The sequence below is a fragment of the Schistocerca cancellata genome, chromosome 3, assembly GCF_023864275.1.
Source record: "Schistocerca cancellata isolate TAMUIC-IGC-003103 chromosome 3, iqSchCanc2.1, whole genome shotgun sequence".
Lineage (NCBI taxonomy): Eukaryota > Metazoa > Arthropoda > Insecta > Orthoptera > Acrididae > Schistocerca > Schistocerca cancellata.
The window spans coordinates 655978700-656002329 of NC_064628.1; the positions used below are offsets into that span (position 1 = coordinate 655978700).

The following is a 23630-nucleotide window of genomic DNA, read 5'->3' on the forward strand; positions in this document are numbered from 1 at the left end:
ACCGACGCCGTGTAAGTAACAACTGGAGCTTCTCAAACCACGCCCTTCACATGCTGTGTGTCATTGTTTAGATACAGCTGATATTGTCTGAGAAACGTAACCGAACAGTCGTGAATGTGAGTTGGAAGGGGAAGAGTAAAGTGGGTATTACTCTTATCAACAGCAAGTACGTGAATGAGTGGAACAAGTTTGTTCCAGTCAAAGTTTTCGCTGCTGTGCAGATGATTTCAGTGAAACACACAAATAATGGTAAATGGGCGTAAAAACTTAACTGAAATGCCGTAACTCCATAACACCACAAGTGTCGCATACAGAACACCCAGAAAAGGTCTGATTCTTTCGGTGAAGTTAAGGTTCATTATGTATCGGTGTACTCACTCCAAGTCCAATACCGCTGCAATAAGGACGAACCTTTGGCTGTTCTAAATATTATGCGGCACTACACACGGATGATTTCAGTACGTCGCGAATTTGATTCCCGCAGTGGAACTCTACGTTTTGGAATTGTACATTGTTAAAAGATCGAATTTTGTGAATCGAGAAGGTGTTACAGCTCATCCAAATATTTTCATATTAATTTACGTGAACTATAAAGAATTAAACCTGAACACGACAATGTACATAATTTTATAGCATCAGTGTGCATGGTTCCCGCTGCCATGTTTAAACATGATTGAAACAAATAAATTAGAACCGGAGACGTAGAGACAGGAGGGTGTCCATGGAAGGAGTTCTCAATTCAGAATCAAATACATCGAAAACTAAGATCGATAGACGAGTGCAAGAAACGGTCTGATTATTGTGCAAGTTATAAGAATGTTATGCAGAATTACAGAAAAGTTTCAAAATAGTGCTAACAGATGGAGTTTTAATAGCAATATGTCATGCCAATAAACAGTGCGCAACAGCTCAGAGCGGACAATTCCACAGTTCAAACGTAAAAGAAGATTACCATACCGAAGGAAGAGGTTTAAATCATGCGTTCCATTGAACAACTTTTTTTCTGATGCTGGATTACCACAAATTACAAAACTGTTCTGCGACAACAACGCGCAGTTTTCAAGCACGATTTAGTGCTGCTGAAAGAAACGATGTGAAAACAGTTCACAAGCTCTTCGCCAAATTCCACCGGACGTGCAGCGTGGCTGATGATCTAGCGGAGAATGTTGGTCCCTCAGGAAAACGGTAGCTACTCTTGAATATGTCGCCACGTTTTCTGGAATTATTCAGCGAAATCCGTGGAAAAGCTTCAGAAGAATTGCAGCGGAGACTGGTTTGAAGCGTTCCAGCGCGCATAAAGAACTGATACAGAGCACACACATGTATCCATCCAAACCCCAAACTCGCCAGGCGATATCTGCACGTGTTGTGTGACAAAAGGCCAACTTTGTGAACCGGATTCTTACAGTAATTTATAACGAAGGACTTGACGCTGGTTGCGTCCGCTTCGCGGATGAAACGCACAACCACCTGAATGGAGATTTTGGGGCTCCAAAAATGCCCATTTCTGTTAAGGGAAATCACTGTATTCTCCCAGAGGAGCCGTTTGGGCTACAGTATGCACCAGAGACATTATTGGCCCTTTTTCGTGCGAGAAACTATCGCTAGTGAACTTTAAGTTGCAATTTTGGAACAGTTTGTGGCGGGGATAGTCATTTCGTTGGATTATTCCAAATTTACTGGCACAGAGATGGATTGGTCTCCATATTCGCCCGATCTGGCTCCTTACAGCTACTTTTTGTAGAACACGTTAAAAGACGCTGTTTAGCGGAACCATCCCTCCACGCTGGACGATCTTGAATTGGCGATCTGAATCCATTTCAGGTGACACTACATGATGTGATGACAAATTTCAGTGTTCGTCTGCGCTACATCCGTACTGAGAGTGGCGGACATACCTTAAATACTGTGATGAGGACTCGAACCTCCGACGGGGAGCAAGGTGCCTAAGACCACGCGGCTATCCCACGTGGCTTTAATTATTTAGACTGATATTGTTAAAGCTGCACAGTGTAAGCTGCACATCGGCGTCTGTTAGCAGAAGATATTTAGTGGTATGCTGTTAAGTCTTCCTTGCGCATTAGCTAGTTTGTAACCATGTGTTTTTGGAGTTTGGATATCTCGTTTAGTTTTCGGGATATTGTTATTTGAGAGCAACGTGTTTAAGTAATAGTGATGATTTTTGAAATTTCCGAATTTCCGGAGCAACGATACAGTATAAAATTTGCATAACATTGGGGGAAACTTTCACTGAAACGTTTCAGCTTTTGAAACAAGATTAAGTAGTTACTACTCTGGATCTCACGCAATGTTACAAATGGTTTTTTTTATTTAAAAGTGATATCACTCTTTTTAAAAAGATCCTTGACTAGCAAGGTCTTCCACTTGAATTGATGACTCACACGTTCAAAACATCAGAGATCTGGTGCGTACAAATCGCCGATTGACTATTTTGCAACGGTTATGTGAAAAAATCCTTAGAATGAGATCAGACTTGTGGCGAGGTAACTCATGGTTCTGAAACCACGACAATGCGCCCGCACACAATGTTTCATCAACTCGTTAGTTTTGTGCCAAAAATCAGGTGACTGTCTTCCCACAGCCTCCTCTCACACCGCAACTGACTCATTGCGATTTCTTATTTCCGAAATTAATATCAATGCTGAAAGGACGCCATTCTCAAAGTACTGATGACATCAAGAAAATTCGTCACAGACCTTCGCAAAATGGAAAAACCGCTGCGAAAAGTCAGTGCACGCAAAGGGGATTCTTTGAAGGTAACAAGGACCGATAATCGACAAATTCCGCAGAGTTGTTTCTCTTCAATCCTTATCAAGCAAATTAAGATAGCCGTAATATAGTTCTCTTTAGCCTATACATGGTTGCATTGTTTATATTTCATATTCGTGTACAATCCTCACATGCGTACACGATTCAGCGTGCTTAATGTAAATAGGTTCCACGAACAGCACTCTTGAATATACTCCATTTTCTGTTGTCAGTAGAAAGAGACAAAAATTACATGGTCACGGCCAGACCTTCTGATCAGCTAGTTGCGTTGCGTGCCTGTAACTTGCATTGCAGCTGTTTATCGTCTAAGCACCAGCTGTTACCTGTAGCAAAACATTTCTCGAAACAGAAAGCATTAAAGCTACTACAGCCTCAGCGAGGAAATGAAAAGGTTTAAGGAGACACGTGGTGAGCTTACTACAGACACGGTCACGACACGCTGCCCGTACAAAGAGTTTGTCATCGTCCACACGACACCACCTCCTGCTCTGACTTCTCCGTACAGTGCATTGTTAAGAGGGGGACGTTCATGAAACAAAAAGCACATTTTTTAAAAGATGCATCAAATCCACAATTTTTAATGTCAGTGGAATTTTGAACCGAGCTTCATATGAAACAAGAACAGTTCCATGTTTTATACATATTTAATTTTTTAAGGAATAGAAAAATTCTATTTTCAAAAATAACATTACCTTTTTCCTGAAACTAATAACTACATTTCTACAAAATTTTCTGTGTTTAATCTCTTTGTATATGGTAAACTTATCGAAGTTTTTAATATATCGAAGAGAAGAACTTTAAGATTTTTTAATTATAATTATGTAGGTATAATATAAAATCTATGCAGAATTCCAAGCACTTTGTCCTATATCTCAGTTTGGACTTAAAATTTCAAAATTTACTCCGGAGACAACATTTATTGCGTTTATAGACATAAACGTACAGCATTTCATAATTCTAGCTTTCATAGATTATGAAGAAAAAGTACATAAAGTTTAAAAAAAAATTCAGGAAATGCAATTTAAAGTTCAACCTAATGATTTTTCGTATGTCGCCTCTTCAGAAGGCCCCAGTTTCGTACTCGGCGTCCTCTTTTCCTTAAAGTCTTCTCTTGTTGCTTCTTACTTCCTTTCTTTACCAGGTATTCAACTGAATTTTCAGCTACAAAGAGGAGTTGTGAACCCATTTTAGTCAGGATGTCTTGAGTGACATTTTCTACCTTAATGCCCATTCTCTCTACCTTCACCTTCCCTACGTTCCCATCATTAAATACAACGGTCGCAGGTTCGAATCCTGCCTCGGGTATGGATGTGTGTGATGTCATTAGGTTAGTTAGGTTTAAGAAGTTGTCAGTTCTAGGGGACTGATGAGCTCAGAAGTTAAGTCCCACCATAGTGCTCAGAGCCATTTGAACCATTTGATTCACAGCTTCTAGATCAATCCCGTGCAAGTTTATTTGAAGAATTATGGAATCGTTGTTCACCGAGATGGTATTTTGGCGCGTATGCCCACAGTCGTCTTTGCGCCCTAAATCAAAACAAAACCAAGCTGGTATTGAAATGTTGCTTCAAAAGGTGGGCGTGGCAGGGAGGTTGGCAGGGAGGTCGCGTCACATATTTAATTATTTTGTAAGCAGGCGATTTCATCACAAACTTTGGGAACTTATTGACCATGAGTTCTACTAATAAATAAAAAATAAAATTAAAACTGACATTTTCTGTGAAGTTTGTGGCGTGCCGCTTTCAGTTCAGCATATTGTGGCTACGTGTGTCCTGTGTACTGATAATAGGGCAGTCTCGCTGGAGATATGCCCACGGTCCTCGCAGATACCGATAGCAGTGTTAAGAGTGGTGAAATTTTGTGACCTATCAGGCCTCATCCCTAAATTGGTGGGGAAGGGCGGCAGACTTCAGTACGTTATAAACTGCTCTGCGTGTGGGGACAGCCTTCGTCCCCACCCATTAGATTTCACGTTGATTTTTCGTCAGGGCGCTGATGACCGTGATGTCGAGCGCCCCCTCAACCCAACTCATTATCTGAGAATTTAAATATACTGCACTCTACTTCTATAATTACTTTTAGATTAGTGATCGGCCATTTGTATATGGAGTGAGGGGAAAACCGAAGAAAGAAGAGAATCGCGGACTTGGAGCTGTGGTGGTGTAGAAAAGTATTGAAAATTAGAGGGACAGATAACAATTTAAGTTCTTCGGAGACTTGGTGAGGAACGTCTGGGAAACAATAATAAGATGAGACGCCTGATAATACATGTGTTAAGACATCAGGGAAGCGTAGAGCGTAAAAACTGTAGGACAAGACAGTGTGTGCAAAACACTCTACGAATAAACGAGGACGTTGAGTGGAAGAGATACTCAAAGGAGAGCAATAGGCTGGCACAGGATAGAAAGTCAGCTGCCCACAGCAAACCAGTCAGTGGATTTATGATAAAAAGAAACTAATACGTAATCACAATGGGCTTTTAATCTCTTCTCTATTAACCCTCCTTGTCTTAAGCGCTACTTAGGCACTCAAATCAATTCTATTGAGATAGTCTCTTATATGAGAATGCACTGCAAGGTGCAAACGTCCTACCCTCATTTTACTAGGTGTCACTACCAGGTGTCACTACACAGCCGAAACTAGTCATTTAATGTAGTTTTATTTGTGATATTGGATATGAAATCACTTTGTGAAGGTATTTTTTACTTTTTACAATATTTAGAGCGCTTTTCTCCATCCCCTGATTGTCATAAATTGTCTTACATTGCTTAAACAATTTACATTTATTGTATTCATTGTGTGAAGGTACGGTGTGGCAGTAATGGCTGCCTTATCACGCACTACGTTTACACTGAGCTCCAAAAACCGGTTTTCGAAAATCAGTTTCCCAGTGCCGCTTTTGATTGGTTGTGTAATCACTTCAATATCGATTTTGCAAATGCTGTTCTAGCTGATAGATTTAGTCTTCCATATGTATCAATGCTCAGCTCTTTTTGCAACGTGCTTCCGTTGTCAGATTATTATATGCTATTAAAAATAATTTCGGTACTTAACTTTTTGAGATTTTTTGTGCAACTAAGGAGAGTACTGAGCGAAAAAGATGAGAATGTAATTTTTCATGGCGACATTCTTGAGTAAATGCTTCAGGAATTCCTTGCAGCGTCAGATTTGTATGTAATCTCAAGCTTTAGACGACTCCCTCTGTCGTTACCTGTAGGCCGTACTGTACTATATCTACTTAGCTGAATTATGCCACGGAGAGCTTATTTTCCTGTAGCTTTCCAGCACCAGTCCGCCCCCATTGCTGAGGACACAAATGACTCTTCTTACTCGATCTTCTAAGACTGTATACACTACGGACATCATATTAAGCCTATATTCTTCCTTCTTTTCGCGGTCGAAAACCCATACCGTTATGTGATAGCTGGGACTCTGTTCGTTTTGTTTTAGAAGGTCATTTGAACTTCACGCAGTACATGATCACAGCCTATTGGATACGCTTGCAAATGCCTAGATATCGAGACCTCTTAGCCAACCTGTTGAATCGTTTTCCATCGGCAAAGTGTTGGTTAATTTCATTTTTCTGATGAGAGGTGTTTTCTTTGTTATAAATGTTCACATCGGATTTCCTTCGGCTTGTTCTCTTGCAGTTTCCCCTGCTCGTTTTGTTTTGTGTTTTGACTCAGTATCGCTCCAGTTGTGTGTGTATATATATATATATATATATATATATATATATATATATATATATATATATATATATATATAGGGTGTTACAAAAAGGTACGGCCAAACTTTCAGGAAACATTCCTCACACACAAAGAAAGAAAATATGTTATGTGGCCATGTGTCCGGAAACGCTTACTTTCCATGTTAGAGCTCATTTTATTACTTCTCTTCAAATCACATTAATCATGGAATGGAAACACACAGCAACAGAACGTACCAGCTTAACTTCACTTTGTTACAGGAAATGTTCAAAATGTCCTCCGTTAGCGAGGATACATGCATCCACCCTCCGTCGCATGGAATCCCTGATGCGCTGATGCAGCCCTGGAGAATGGCGTATTGTATCACAGCCGTCCACAATACGAGCACGAAGAGTCTCTACATTTGGTACCGGGGTTGCGTAGACAAGAGCTTTCAAATGCCCCCATAAATGAAAGTCAAGAGGGTTGAGGTCAGGAGAGCGTGGAGGCCATGGAATTGGTCTGCCTCTACCAATCCATCGGTCACCGAATCTGTTGTTGAGAAGCGTACGAACACTTCGACTGAAATGTGCAGGAGCTCCATCGTGCATGGACCACATGTTGTCGTGCTTGTAAAGGCACATGTTCTAGCAGCACAGGTAGAGTATCCCGTATGAAATTATGATAACGTGCTCCATTGAGCGTAGGTGGAAGAACATACTGACGAAACTAAAATGAGCTCTAACATGGAAATTAAGCGTTTCCAGACACATGTCCACATAATATCTTTTTTTTATTTGTGTGTGAGGAATTTATCCTGAAAGTTTGGCCGTACCTTTTTGTAATACCCTGTGTGTGTATTATATATATATATATATATATATATATATAGTGTGTGTGTGTGTGTGTGTGTGTGTGTGTGTGTGCGTGCGTATACAATCTTGCAATCAGATTGGAATTTTTCTTAGTTTGCTATCTAGAATATAATCTGATTTTGCTTTTTGATCCTATACAAAAAATGGTAAGCGCGACAAACTGCTACGCAGAGGACCCGGGTTCGATATTCGGTTCTGCCAATGATTTTTCCTTGGTGTGAGGACTGGTACTGGGTGCACTTAGCGTCGTAATGTGAACTGAAGATTTATTTTACTGAGTAGTAGTGGTGTCAGTGTCTGGAGAGTCAGCAAAATGTCTCGGAGAGCGGTGTGCTGACCTCATGCTCATCCATATCGCATCCACATGATGGTGCAAGACACAGGAAGACATTGCGACCGGCCTACATACCTTGGGTTTTCACGGCCTGGACAAGGAGCAAGTCTTTTTCTTCATTCCTCCGTTCTTTCTTTCCTTCATTTTTAGGATTCAGTGCTTTAGGCGGTAAAAATGGAACACTTACAGAATCGCTTTGTTGCCCGTCTGTCAAGAACCCCTTTGCTGAGGATTGGCTAGACGCATGAAGTTGAAATTTAGGACACATGCTGAGCTCTACGGTTCCTTGGTGGCGCAAAAATTGAAGCTTCTAAGGGAATTCAGTCAAAAGATACTGCCATTTATGTCAAATATTTTGATACTCGCAATCTCGCTCATTAAAACCTGTGGAGCGCTTGTAACCTGCCCCTCACTTATCAACCTTAATGACAGTGAAAAATTAAACCGCGTGTACCTAATGGTAATTTGGGAAAAGTAATCGTCACCGAAGGTAATTTGTCGGTAAAGGAGGAGGAAAGTGTTACATCTAAATGAAAGGAAAAATGCAAATGAAATTGGTGGAAATTAATTTTGAAAAGGGGTCAAGTTAATAAAGAAAGTAAATGTGCGGTCGTTACGTTAACAATTATTTGGCGTTAATTATATTTTTGAGATTTGGGGAAAATTATGGTCGCCAGTCCTATGGACAACTACTATAATAACTGAAAAAGAAAGGTTATTGCACACATAATTAGCACTAAAGCGTGGTAACTGAAGGTTGACACATGTTGTGTGAAAACTGATTGTTTGTTAGAAGTAATAAATTTCGCTACACTGTGACTTAATTTAGCAAAAGAATAATAAAACCGGAAAATTGAAAGTTAATTTAGTGACTGAAATTAATAGTGAGCTTTGTTTCTGAAGCACTACGAAATTCAGTAAAATAAGGTTAGTCTTGGGCTACCTCAACAATCACTTCAAAAGCTACTTGAAGCTACGCAATTTAGAAATAAGAGATTTAACTTTGAACTTGAATTAAATGATTCTGAACAATTAACAATAGTAAAATTTAGTACGTATCAAGCTGAGCTGCAGTCACAGGTAAGCTAAAATATGGTAATAAAACTCGCACTCTTAATTTGTGCTTGTGTAATCTAAATATTGTAGCCAGCAATGCATACCTTAACTGAACTTTGAAATTAAAGCAGTGAAATCGAATGATATTACTTTAATGCTGGCGTTTGAATTTCAACGACACTCGAGTTCATTTCGGAAAAGGCAGGGACCCTGCTTGGTAATGCAATTGGGACAATGAGCAACAAAGGTTCATGCTAAGTTGCTGTATTTTGCTAATGGAATAGTTTGAAAAGCTGAGGTCTGCCATACAGTTCTAAAACTTTACGTGCTTTTAGTCTTCCTTGTTGGTTGATTGAAGGTTTGCAGTCGTCGGTCGGGGAGGTGGCGACAGTCACTCATTGTCTGCTGTCACTGTTGCAGAAGCTGGATGTTGGCGCGCCTTCGTCTCGACACGGTCACCAGGCGAAACGGGCTCTTGATGTGCTCCAGCTAATGCTTCCCGTCCGCGACACCGTGTCAGAAACTATCATAGCAAATCGAGCGCAATTACACGCTGCCAAACCCCGAAAGCGCGGCAACTCGCGGGAGCGTCACTTAACACACCTGCTCCACTGCCCTACTCCAACCAGACTCCCTCTGCCCGCGCTCCTGCGGCAGAGTTAACACTACCAATGATCCTAAACACTTCGGTTCTCCACACGACCTATCGATGTATTCGTTCGATAGCATAGTTTTCCCTAGGCAAGACCCAGCGTAAAAATACAAATAGTATTTACAAAACAAACCTATTACACATCGACATAAATGCGTATATATACAAATAGTAAAACAATTACACTATACAAAGACACAGAAACGTCATATCTTCAAGTAACAAAATAAGGAAAAAATAGATGGAAATAGGAGGATATGCATTTCTGGCGTTACACACTGTCATTGACCTTGAATCACGAAATCTGACAGTATGAAAGGTTTCACTGTACAAGTGAAGGAAAAAATTAGAAAATTGTTAATTTGTAGTTATATCACAAGAAAAATATTTTTTCTCATTTCTTATCCGTATTAAAATTAACATTCTCAAAAATCTTTGAATTCCAGGAACCAATACCTTGCCAGTATCAATGCAAACAACAAGTAAAAACCGTCGATATTTTCGATTCCCTTGATGGATGAACTGTGTACATACATAATTCAGCTTGTAGGGAGCACTCAGAGCGAGATTCGTACTCGCACCTGGACAATTTTATTTTTAGCATTTAGTGCCCATTTTCATCCACCGAAAAGGGGATCTGCTATCCCAGTGATATTGTTGTTACAATTACTGATCTCAGCGGTGTCTCTGATGGCAGAATTCAGTATCCAGGTGCACAGTATAAGACTGACTTTCCATCTAACATAATCATACGTTTGTTCGTTAGGATGTGTAAAGTGTAAGGCAACAGCAAATTTGTGGAAATCGTGGTGATCAATGCGGCGTCGGTCGTCTGTGCAGCATTCTGAAATCTTGCGCATTGATCAAGCGACGATTCTATACAGGGTTGTCCATTGATCGTGACCGGGTCAAATATCTCACAAAATAAACGTCAAACGAAAAACCTACAAAGAACGAAAATCGTCTAGCTAGAAGGGGTAGCGTCTTTGATTCATAATCAAAACGTCTTCGGTCCCGTGTTCGATCCCCGCCACTGCTTAAATTTTGATAAATAATCAGCATTGGCGGCCGAAGACTTCCGGCATAAGAAGTCAGCCTCATTCTGCCAACGGCCTTGTCAAAGAGGGCGGAGGAGCGGATAGAGGTTCAGAGCACTCTTTTGTCCTAGGGGTGGGAAATTGCCCCTAAAGGCGGAAGAATCAGCAATGATCAACGACATGAGGATGCAGAAGGCAGTGGAATCCACTGCATTAAAGACACGTAACGTGTATCCACAGGACATGTGACCTGTAATTGAAGTGTCATGATGATCTCTCCATTGGCAAAAGATTCCGGAATAGTCCCCCATTCGGATCTCCGGGAGGGGGCTGCCAAGGGGGAGGTTACCATGAGAAAAAGATTGAATAATCAACGAAAGGATAACGTTCTACGAGCCGGGGCCTGGAATGTCAGAAGCTTGAACGTGGTAGAGAAACTAGAAAATCTGAAAAGGGAAATGCAAAGGCTCAATCTAGATATAGTAGGGGTCAGTGAAGTGAAGTGGAAGGAAGACAAGGATTTCTGATCAGATGAGTATCGGGTAATATCAACAGCAGCAGAAAATGGTATAACAGGTGTAGGATTCGTTATGAATAGGAAGGTAGGGCAGAGAGTGTGTTACTGTGAACAGTTCAGTGACCGGGTTGTTCTAATCAGAATCGACAGCAGACCAACACCGACAACGATAGTTCAGGTATACATGCTGACGTCGCAAGCTGAAGATGAACAGATAAAGTGTATGAGGATATTGAATGGGTAATGCAGTATTAAAGGGGGACGAAAATCTAATAGTCATGAGCGACTGGAATGCAGTTGTAGGGGAAGGAGTAGAAGAAAAGGTTACAGGAGAATATGGGCTTGGGACAAGGAATGCAAGAGGAGAAAGACTAATTGAGTTCTGTAACAAGTTTCAGCTAGTAATAGCGAATACCCTGTTCAAGAATCACAAGAGGAGGAGGTATACTTGGAAAAGGCCGGGACATATGGGAAGATTTCAATTAGATTACATCATGGTCAGACAGAGATTCCGAAATCAGATACTGGATTGTAAGGCGTACCCTGGAGCAGATATAGACTCAGATCACAATATAGTAGTGATGAAGAGTAGGCTGAAGTTCAAGACATTAGTCAGGAAGAATCAATACGCAAAGAAGTGGGATACGGAAGTACTAAGGAATGACGAGATAAGTTTGAAGTTCTCTAACGCTATAGCTACAACAATAAGGAATAGCGCAGAAGGCAGTACAGTTGAAGAGGAATGGACATCTCTAAAAAGGGCCATCACAGAAGTTGGGAAGGAAAACATAGGTACAAAGAAGGTAGCTGCGAAGAAACCATGGGTAACAGAAGAAATACTTCAGTTGATTAATGAAAGGAGGAAGTACAAACATGTTCCGGGAAAAGCAAGAATACAGAAATAAAAGTCGCTGAGGAATGAAATAAATAGGAAGTGCAGGGAAGCTAAGACGAAATGGCTGCAGGAAAAATGTGAAGACATCGAAAAAGATATGATTGTCGTAAGGACAGACTCAGCATACAGGAAAGTCAAAACAACCTTTGGTGACATTAAAGGCAACGGTGGTAACATTAAGAGTGCAACGGGAATTCCACTGTTAAATGCAGAGGAGAGAGCAGATAGGAGGAAAGAATACATTGAAAGCCTCTATGAGGGTGAAGATTTGTCTGATGTGATAGAAGAAGAAACAGGAGTCAATTTTGAAGAGATAGGGGATCCAGCCGGCCGGAGTGGTCGAGCGGTTAAACGCGCTACAGTCTGGAACCGCACGACCGCTACGGTCGCAGGTTCGAATCCTGCCTCGGGCATGGATGTGTGTGATGTCTTTAGGTTAGTTAGGTTTAAGTAGTTCTAAGTTCTAGGGGACTTATGACCACAGCAGTTGAGTCCCATAGTGCTCAGAGCCATTTAGGGGATCCAGTATTAGAATCGGAATTTAAAAGAGCTTTGGAGGACTTACGGTCAAATAAGGCAGAAGGGATGGATAACATTCCATCAGAATTTCTAAAATCATTGGGGAAGTGGCAACAAAACGACTATTCACGTTGGTGTGTAGAATATATGAGTCTGGCGATATACCATCTGACATTCGGAAAAGCATCATCCACACAATTCCGAAGACGGCAAGAGCTGACAAGTGCGAGAATTATCGCACAATCAGCTTAACAGCTCATGCATCGAACTGCTTACAAGAATAATATACAGAAGAATGGAAAAGAAAATTGAGAATGCGCTAGGTGACGATCAGTTTGGCTTTAGGAAAAGTAAAGGGACGAGAGAGGCAATTCTGACGTTACGGCTAATAATGGAAGCAAGGCTAAAGAAAAATCAAGACACTTTCATAGGATTTGTCGACCTGAAAAAAGCGTTCGACAATACAAATTGGTGCAAGCTGTTAGAGATTCTGAAAAAAGTAGGGGTAAGCTATAGGGAGAGACGGGTCATATACAATATGTACAACAACCAAGAGGGAATAATAAGAGTGGACAATCAAGAACGAAGTGCTCGTATTAAGAAGGGTGTAAGACAAGGCTGTAGCCTTTCGCCCCTACTCTTCAATCTGTACATCGAGGAAGCAATGATGGAAATAAAAGAAAGGTTCGGGAGTGGAATTAAAATACAAGGTGATAGGATATCAATGATACGATTCGCTGATGAAATTGCTATCCTGAGTGAAAGTGAAGAAGAATTAAATGATCTGCTGAACGGAATGAACAGTCTAATGAGTACACAGTATGGTGTGAGAGTAAATCGGAGAAAGACGAAGGTAATGAGAAGCAGTAGAAAAGAGAACAGCGAGAAACTTAACATCAGGATTGATGGTCACGAAGTCAATGAAGTTAAGGAATTCTGCTACCTACGCAGTAAAATAACCAATGACGGACGGAGCAAAGAGGACATCAAAAGCAGACTCGCTATGGCAAAAAAGGCATTTCTGGCCAAGAGAAGTCTACTAATATCAAATACTGCCCTTAATTTGAGGAAGAAATTTCTGAGGATGTACGTCTGGAGTACAGTATTGTATGGTAGTGAAACATGGACTGTGGGAAACCAGAACAGAAGAGAATCGAAGCATTTGAGATGTGGTGCTATAGACGAATGTTGAAAATTAGGTGGACTGATAAGGTAAGGAATGAGGAGGTTCTACGTAGAATCGGAGAGGAAAGGAATATGTGGAAAACACTGATAAGGAGGACAGGATGATAGGATATCTGCTAAGACATGAGGGAATGACTTCCATGGTACTAGAGGGAGCTGTAGAGGGAAAAAACCGTAGAGGAAGACAGATTGCAATACGTGAAGCAAATAATTGAGGACGTAGGTTGCAAGTGCTACTCTGAGATGAAGAGGTTAGTACAGGAAAGGAATTCGTGGCGGGCCGCATCAAACCAGTCAGTAGACTGATGACAAAAAAAAGGGGGGAAACCAGATGGCGCTATGGTTAACCCGCTAGATGGCGCTGCCACAGGTCAAACGGATATCACTGCTTTTTATAAAATAGGAACCCCCATTTTTTTATTACATATTCGTGTAGTACGTAAAGAAATATCAATGTTTCAGTAGGACCACTTCTTCGGTTTCTGATAGATGACGCTGTAATAGTCACAAACATATGGCTCACAATTTTAGACGAACAGTTGGTAACACGTAGGTTTTTTAAATTAAGATACAGAACATAGGTACGTATGAATATTTTATTTCACTTGTTCCAATGTGATACGTGTACCGTTGTGAACTTATCATTTCTGAGAACGGATGCTGTTACAGCGTGATTACCTGAAAATACCACATTAATGCAATAAATGCTCAAAATGATGTCCGTCAACCTCAATGCATTTGGCAATACGTATAACGACATTCCTCTCAACAGTGAGTAGTTCGCCTTCCGTAATGTTCGCACATGCGTTGACAATGCGCTGACGCATGTTGTCAGGCGTATCACGACAGCAAATATCCTTCAACATTCACCACAGAAAGAAATCCGGGACGTCAGATCCGGTGAACGTGCGGGCCATGGTATTGGTGCTTCGACGATCAGTCCACCTGTCATGAAATACGCTTTTCAGTATCGCTTCAAGCGCACGCGAGCTATGAGCCGGACATCCATCATGTTGGAAGTACATCGCCATTCTGTCATGCGGTGAAACATCTTGTAGTAACATAGGTAGAATATTACGTAGGAAATTAGCATACATTGCACCATTTAGATTGCCATCGATAAAATGGGGGCCAATTAACCTTCCTCCCATAATGCCACATAATACATTAACCCAAGGTCGCTGATGTTCCACTTGACGCAGTCATCGTGGATTTTCCATTGCCCAATAGTGCATATTATGCCGGTTTACGTTACCGCTGTTGGTGATTGACGCTTCGTCTCTAAATAGAACGCGTGCAAAAAATCTGTCATCGTCCCGTAAATTCTGTTGTGCCCAGTGGCAGAACTGTACACGACGTTCAATGTCGTCGCCATGCAATTCCTACTGCATAGAAATATGGTACGGGTGAAATCGATGTTGATGTAGCATTCTCAACACCGACGTTTTTGAGATTCCCGATTCTCGCGCAATTTGTCTGCTATTGATGTGCGGATTAGTCGCGACAGCAGCTAAAACACCTACTTGGGTGTCATCATTTGTTGCAGATCGTGGTTGACGTTTCACATGTGGCTGAACACTTCCTGTTTCCTTAAATAACGTAACAATCCGGCGAACGGTCCGGACACTTGGATGATGTCGTCCAGGTTACAGAGCAGCATACAAAGCACACACGAGTTGGGCATTTTGATCTCAATAGCCATACATCAACACAATATCGACCTTTTCCGCAGTTGGTAAACGGTCCATTTTAACATGGGTAATGTATCATGAAGCAAATACCGTCCGCACTGGAGGAATTTTACGTGATACCACGTACTTATACGTTTGTGGCTATTACAGCGCCATCTATCACAAAGCGCAAAAAGTGTTCCAACTAAAACATTTATATTTCTTTACGTACTACACTAATATGTAATAAAAAATGGGGATTCCTATTTTTTAAAAAGGCAGTTGATATCCGTTTGACCTATGGCAGCGCCATCTTATGTATACTGAATCGTGCCAACCGAATATCGCGACAACCAATGCATACGGAAAGCGTCAGTTTGTTCCAGTTGCAAAGAAAATGGTTTTTAAAGCGGAATTTTACATCCCCTTTCCACAGAACTGCCCAGAACAAGTCTATACAAAATCGTATTATAGTGATGTGTGTTGTGACTTTGCAAGACAGCCAAGCCACTATGACCGGAAGCCGAAAGGCACGCGTTTAAGCTCACGCAGGCTGGCGTGAGGTCTGGAACAGTTAAAGGAGTCTAGTAAAAATAATACGTAGCTGCTGGAATACTTAACTTTAATCCATAATTGGTGAACATCGGTCTGACGGTACATGCATCACAAGATAAATAGCAAATGATAATGGCGCCTTGCTAGGTCGTAGCAAATGACGTAGCTGAAGGCTATGCTAACTATTGTCTCGGCAAATGAGAGCGTAATTTGTCAGTAAACCATCTCTAGCAAAGTCGGCTGTACAGGGGCGAGTGCCGCCGTGTGGCGGCGCTCGGTCTGCAATCACTGACAGTGGCGACACGCGGGTCCGACGTATACTAGCGGACCGCGGCCGATTTAAAGGCTACCACCTAGCAAGTGTGGTGTCTGGCGGTGACACCACAATGTGTATTACCACAACAGTAAAATACAAAGTATAACTAGTACTCCGACAACAATTGTGTAGCGCTGCTGCGTGGTGGTAGCAGACAGTGGGGTCCAGGGCGGCATATGAGGACGGGGTAAGTCAGGCAACAAAAACGTGGCGAACAAAGGTTTTACTGTGTTTTGCTGTACCAATAGTTCCGCTAAGCCGAATATTGCACTAGACTAATTTGGGACCACTCTATCGACAGGAAACATAAAATTCAGATTTAAAAAACATTTTTGTATCTGAAAACAATCCGACGCTGTCTGTTGATAGCTGGCGTTGCATGAAACATTTAATGACCGTCTTCAGCTTTTGTAGTCCCGTTGTTCTCGCTTGCATACAGTATTATAGTATACTGATAATTACTACTTTGGGACCATCTAGTCAAATTTTCTAGACAGTACAATAATAAAATAAAATGGTAAACTTTCCTTTAATGTATTTAGAAAACCGGCGCCACAGTCACAATAGATCATCGCCATAACCAGAAGCTATCAGCACTACGATATATGTTGTAGAGAATAAACAGGATTACATCAACAAGAAAAATTATGAGAAAGACATAAGTAGCTGAGAGTAATGGGTATGACACACATGCAGCTCACAGGCTCAATCAAAACACCAGTACGAAAGAGAGAGAACGCATTCGACATATCCATAAGGTAGGAAAAATCGCAAGCCTCAAACCCACAAATACTCACAATACACAATCACAATGAAAACACCACACAGAAAAGAAGCGCACAGTACACATTGACTTACACGCGCGAACTAACACACTGAGTGGAAAATATACTAAAGAAATAGCACACAAAATTGTGCTAACACTCCAAACAAACTTAGGTACCCTGACAATCAAGGGAACAAAATCCAAGGATCAGTAATTATACGAACTTGAATGTCAATGTTGAAATACAGTATACAGAGGCATGACATGCAGGGATTTTGAAACACAGTACACAGCACACATTTGGTGTTGGAATGTTGGAAGTATGAAACAAACCAGTCCACATTTGCAAACTCTATTAAACTTAATAAAAGAAATGAGCCGGCCTGTGTGGCTGTGCGGTTCTAAGCGCTTCAGTTTGGAACCGCGTGACTGCTACGGTCGCAGGTTCGAATCCTGCCTCGGGCATGGATGTGTGCGATGTCCTTAGGTTAGTTAGGTTTAAGTAGTTCTAAGTTCTAGGGGACTGATGATGACCTCAGAAGTTAAGTCCCATAGTGCTCAGGGCCATTTGAACCATTTGAAAAGAAATGACAAGATAAAAATATCCATTTGTACATGCAATCATACAAAAACTCACTCTCTCTCTCTCTCTCTCTCTCTCTCTCTCTCTCTCTCTCTCTCTCTCACACACACACACACACACACACACACACACACACACACACACCACAAAACCACATACAGTAGTTGTCAATTACATTTGACAGTTGGCAACACCATCGAAAACATAACTTCAAAACGAATGTTCTGTTCGTAGTGCTCTGGAAACTAAATTTTAAATGGCAGTAAGCTGACGTAGAATAGCTGTTGCGCATTAAAAAAGAACACATGTAGATCAGAATCCACGAAATCTGTAAGTAGAACTTTCAATTATGACTGCATCATGGAAAAGTAGAAAGTGCCGTAACTGTTCATAACCTGCAGATATAGCGTCCAAAATGTAAACAAAATAGTATAAACAAAAATATCTATGTATTCCAGGCCACTGAATCCTTCTTGCAGTTAATAAAGGCGAAACGCGTAGAGCACGAAAATTGTGTTTTATTCTGTCGTGATTAGACGGTCCCAAAGTAATAATTATCAACATACCGTAATGTGATGACCTGTATTTGCTTTGTTTGATTAGAGAAACGCATTTCAGAAACTAAACTGCAAATACCTGTCTATAAACCAGAGGAAATGCGCCGGACGATTCTTAAGAGGCACTCGGTATAGTTATTAATTCCTTTCCTACTAACAATATTTTTATTTTCTCAAAAAATGACAGGCGTGAGCATAACCCTTGAACCAAGAACGGTCTCTACAAATACTTAAAGGAATTAACATTACCAGAGACAGGAGCCAGGTGCCAGGTGCACAGTGAACTTGTATTAAACAACCTGATAGAGGGCATTAAAATTGATGTAGCTAATGTGTTGGAGTTAAAGACCAAGTTAACACCGGCTGTAGTTCTTATAATACGCTTTCGTTTTCAAAAAAGCTATCGCTGTAGTTTGTTTCCCAAAAAAATGATTCTATGACTCATTAGAAAATGTAAATATGCATAACGAACTAGCTTCTTTTTAAATAACCTTTTGCTCTTATCATCCATATTGCAAACTGAAGTGTTTCATTAATGGTAGACATTTGATTTTTGACTTGAGGTTGTGATCGCCCTGTAATCCCAAAAACTTTGCCCTTTTTGCTACTTGGATTTCACTGTGTGAGAAACATAACTGGCTAATTGTGTGAGTCTCAATTGTACTAACAAAATTTTCTCGGGTCTCCAGGCGGGTCAGTATCCACAAGCTTTCGGACGAGTGCTCCTCACCCTTTGTCAGGTGGTGACAATGGCCAACCAGCGCTCGTCCGAAAGCTCGTCGATGTTGAACCACTTCACCTTGCTGAAGGCTGGAAAAGGTTTCATTGGTTTATATCCCCGTGAGACCAAGCATTCTTACACTGGCGAGTTGTTAGTAGTGCCAAAATCTGATTCGGACCGCATGTTTTGTGTGTGCAGAAGACGAGCAGCCGGCGGCCATGTCGAGGAAGCAGCGCCACCGAGACGAGCGCTACGAGCTGAACGGCGCGGAGTTCTCCACGCGCTACGGCAGCATCAACCGCGAGCTCGAGCGACAGGGCATCCTTCAGGTCTGTCGCCAGTGTACTGTTGTGGTCAACTGGACAGAGCACCATCTGTTAGAAATTTAACATCTGTCTAAAGCTCTAATCGACTTGATGACTGATCTGAACTCCATGTTAGCGTTGCCGCAGTGGTAACACCAGTTCCCGTCAGATCACCGAAGTTAAGCGCTGTCGGGCTTCGTTAGCGCTTGGCTGGATCACCTTCCAGGTCTGTTGAGTGACGTTGGCAATCGGGGTGCACTCGGCCCTTTTGAGGCCAATTGAGTAGCTGCTTGATTCACAGGTAGCGACAGTGGTCACGAAAACTGACAACGGCCGAGAGGGCGGTGTGCTGATCGCATGCCCTTCCATATTCGCATCAATGGCGCCTAAGGGCTGATGATGACACGGCGGTAGGTCGGTAGCGTTGAGCTTTCAAGGTCTGTTCAGAAGGTGTTGTTTAGCCCAGATGAGCTTCCAGTAGGTGTAAGCTTACAAAAAAATAGTCATCGGAAGGTGACATACGGCCTTGATAATGGGCTTAGTCCTGGGAGAAAGTTTCCGCCGTATTGTAGAGTGCAGACTTTTCGTTGACTGGTCACATGGTCTGTCACCAATCTATACTGCCGTATAGTCCGGCTCATTGACAAAGGAGATTGCACAGATTAAATTAAATTGATCATTTTCATTCAGATTCGGGTTGTTAGTTAAATTACCTTTCATTTGCTATTCCGCTTGAGCCGATAAAATAATTCTCAAAACTCCTCAAATTAATCTCCAGTTATACGATGTCACAGGAGTGCTAGTGGTAACAGCGACGTTGGTTAGGTTGACTATTCGCCCTGATACTCTTTGGCGGAACCATATTGTGCTGAGGGCTTCTTGGTCACCAACAGTGACGAGAGACGGTTTTGTATCCCTCCTGGGAGGCGGCGCGTGGGTGGGAACGGGAAAAAGGAGAAATTACGTAGGTACAGCAAGAAAATGGTTTACTGGTGCAAAAAAACAAGGTGATAAACGATTACATAACTTTGTAGGTAGGTGCGATGCTGAAGCGAAGTGTCCTGGCTGGCTGCACTTGATGAAATGGGCTCAAGCAGTCGCGGAGCTCGTAGACCCCGACAGCACCGGCTAGAGGGCGCTGTCGTCGGTGTGTCTCGTAGTGTCAACTTACAAGGGAACCTCCCCATCGCACCCCCCTCAGATTTAGTTATAGGTTGGCAAATTCGATAGGCCAGATCAATCGAGAAAACAGGAAGTAGTTGTGTGGAACTATGAAAAAGTAATCAAAATATACAAACTGAGTAGTCCATGTGCATGATAAGCAACATCAAGGGTAGTGCGAGCTCAGGAGCGCCGTGGTCTCGTGGTTAGCGTGAGCAGCTGCGGAACGGGAGGTCCTTGGTTCAAGTCTACCCTCGGATGAAAATTTTTACTTTTATTTTCGCAAAGTTATCTGTCCGTTCGTTCATTGACGTCTCTGTTCACTGTAATAAGTTTAGTATCTCTGTTTTGCGACTGCACCGCAAAACCGTGCGATTAGTAGACGAAAGGACGTGCCTCTCCAATGGGAACCGAAGGTCATAAGTCAACCGATTCCTCCACAGGAAAACACGTCTGATATATTCTATACGACACTGGCGACGGCATGTGCGTCATAGGAATATGTTGTCGACTCACCTAACTTATACACTTGGCGAATGGGTAAAAAGATTCTTCTACCTTGTCCGATTTAGGTTTTCTTGTGGATGTGATAATCACTCCCAAAAAAGTGATGAAAACATAAGCGTTTGTCACATGAACTGAAAATTAAAAAGTTAATCTTTTCACCCGAGGGAAGGCTTGAACCAAGGACCTCTCGTTCCGCAGCTGCTCACGCTAACCACGGGACCACGGCACCCACGAGCTTGCTTTTTACTTATAGTTGCCTATGTTGCGCATGGACTACTCAGTTTGTATATTTTGCTTATTTTTTTCATAGTTCCACACAACTACTTCCTGTTTTCTCGATTGATCTGTGTTCAGTTTTTCAGGGCCTATCCACTGTGCCAACTTACAACTAAATCTGAGGGCGGGGGGGTGCGATGGGGAGGTTCCCTTGTTAGCAGAGCGGACCTACGTTCTGGCGTCGTAGCTATCGATACCACAGACGGCAATGAAGGTCAGTTGTTACTAGTGGACTGAACGGAACGGACATCAGCAGCTACGACGGTCGTCAGTGCGGAGCTAACCACCATCTTGGTATCGGTGATAAAGTTTACTACACTATTTTCCGTCGTGGTGGCTCCACTCGCGAGATGACACTGGGACGCTGGTGACTGTCACCATCGACGCTCACCGTTCATTCTGATGAACACTCCTGGATCACCGGTGTCCGACACTGCAGGTTATTGTCAACTGATTAGTTAGTGAAATGGACTCGAGCGAGCAGTAACTTTTTTAGTACTTCGAAGCAAGAGGAGGAGGAGGAGAATGAGGACAAAACGTTCATTACATTTACATCCACTACTACCAGATCGGCTGGAGAAAATATTGTTTTATACTCTTTATGTCGATCTGAGACAAGATGAGAAATTTTTCAGAATTTTCGAATGTCGAAAACTTCATTGATGAACTGCTTGAAGTGAAAGAAGACATCACAGGAATGGAGATTAATATTTTAACAGTATTTTTCTGATCATAAGGCGGAGCACCTTAAGATGACGATAAGACGCACAGTTAATTATGTTATGAAAATTTTGAAATATAAGTATTTTTAGATTTCTTCTTCATTCGCCCTGTAGGGGTGAGTCCATGGTTTCTACGCTCATCCATTTTTTCCCTTCTTATCGCATTAAGACTGCGTAAAGGTACACTTAATACTGGTAAATGCAAAAGAAAAGGGGTGAGGGATGCAAATGTGCTTGAAGGTTACTACCCTTCTTGCCTTTACAGACGTAGCAACTAAATTTCGCTACTCTTTTATGGTCCGAAAAATAAGGCATTAAATTGGGAAAAAGAACATACAACTTACCAATTTTGTTTTTTCATCCATGCTCTTCTCATTGAAATCAGGCACAAACTTCATTATAATTTCTTGCCAAGCATTCGTTTTCACCACTTTGTTGCTATAGTCATCGCTTTTGACGTCCCAAATAGCAGGACGACTTTCTACTTCACTTATTAAGTCTTCCGAGTTGCTCAAATCTAAACTCATGGCTTCAATGTTTACAGTATAATGAAGAATGAATGTTTCGCGTCACTGTCTCAAAAATGACTGTCGTCTGTTGGCAAATCTGCAGCGCTGTGTCTGTTATCTGCGTCCCAGTGCGAACACTCCAATTCAGACTAATGCATGTCCGGCGGTGACTGCCGTGGACGCAGTGATCTTGTCCGTCACATGTGGCGAGGGTCAGTCACTGCTGGGTCACAGTGGCTCGGTGAGGCAGTGTAATGTCCCGGTGTGAATGCTCCAGTTACAACGAATGTATCTCTGTCGGTGACCGTTGCTGGTGACCGTCACCAGTGTCCCAGTGTGAAACAGAATTTACTTACTCAATTAGGAATGCCGGCATTGAATTCCGATCGAAATCTTATTTATCGTTCTGTGATTGTTTCCCGCCAGTTTGAAAAAAATTGGTTTCGTGAAAAACGCATTCAAAGTTTGATGTTACCGTTTTTGTAATTGAGTTAAACAAATCTCTTGTTAGCTGTTCCTGAACCACACATCAATGCTTCCAGATTCAAAAGGAGGTCCTCCCCCATCTTCTTTGTGGCCATCGTCGTCCTGTAGACCTCTCCAGCGGCTTCCGTTATCCGTTACTCGCCCCATTCGATACGCCGGTACTTTTCGTCTGACTAGTCCAGAAGCTGTATCTGGCTGGTCCGATCTCAAGTTCTAGTACAGTTATAATTTCCATAACCCTCTTTAGGCCGCCGTAGAGATTACTTGTCGAACATTTTTTCCCGCTGTGAGTGGTTTTCGGAGACACTTTTCACAAATCGCCATGTAACTCGATAACGGACTGTCGGGGAACTTGGGATCAACACTACAATAAATGAGACGTCCCAGAGAAAATGTGAAGCTGAAAATTCGTTTTTTTTTTATTTCAGCGAGAGCTGTCCCCTTAGGGGATTACTAATATTTGATTTAGTAAGCTTTATTTTCAGCTGCTGGCCACAGTTAACTATTTCGGGTATAGCATTACGGGTAGAAATCGTCGCAGAGTCTCAGCTCTGCTGCCACACGTTATTTTCCACGAAGTTAAAGGCTACCCTGGATCTGTGCTGAACGAAGACACTGTATTTGCATGACAATAACTTGCACCTCCAGTGCACGTAAAGACACGTAGAACTGTTTTGTGATATAACTATCTCGCCCCCGTACGGCAGTACTGCTCTTTACAGCAAGAAACGATTACGTATTTGCAGATAAAACATAGCAGCTACCCGTAACGCAACATTTTTACGAGGAATGGCTCGAAGATAACACGGGCCTATCATCGTCAGTCACCAAATTCATCGTACTCATATGAAGATAGTAACTGTTCTCGAAAGAACAGATACCGTTGATGACCGTGCAGCTTCTCTAGAAATAATTAATTGAAACCCTCAGCTGCCGACAGGTGTCGT

At 42.0% G+C, this 23630-nt stretch overlaps 1 protein-coding gene across 1 annotated transcript in view; it reads left to right on the forward strand.

The window, feature by feature from the left end:
• The window catches only part of LOC126176487 (anoctamin-7-like), a 272929-nt gene that overhangs the window by 62372 nt on the left and 186927 nt on the right, over nt 1-23630 (forward strand). Inside the window, exon 2 of the mRNA XM_049923641.1 lies at nt 18916-19046. Within this exon, the coding sequence (XP_049779598.1) occupies nt 18936-19046 (111 nt within the window). The 5' untranslated portion in view covers nt 18916-18935. The remainder of the gene's footprint in view (nt 1-18915; nt 19047-23630) is intronic.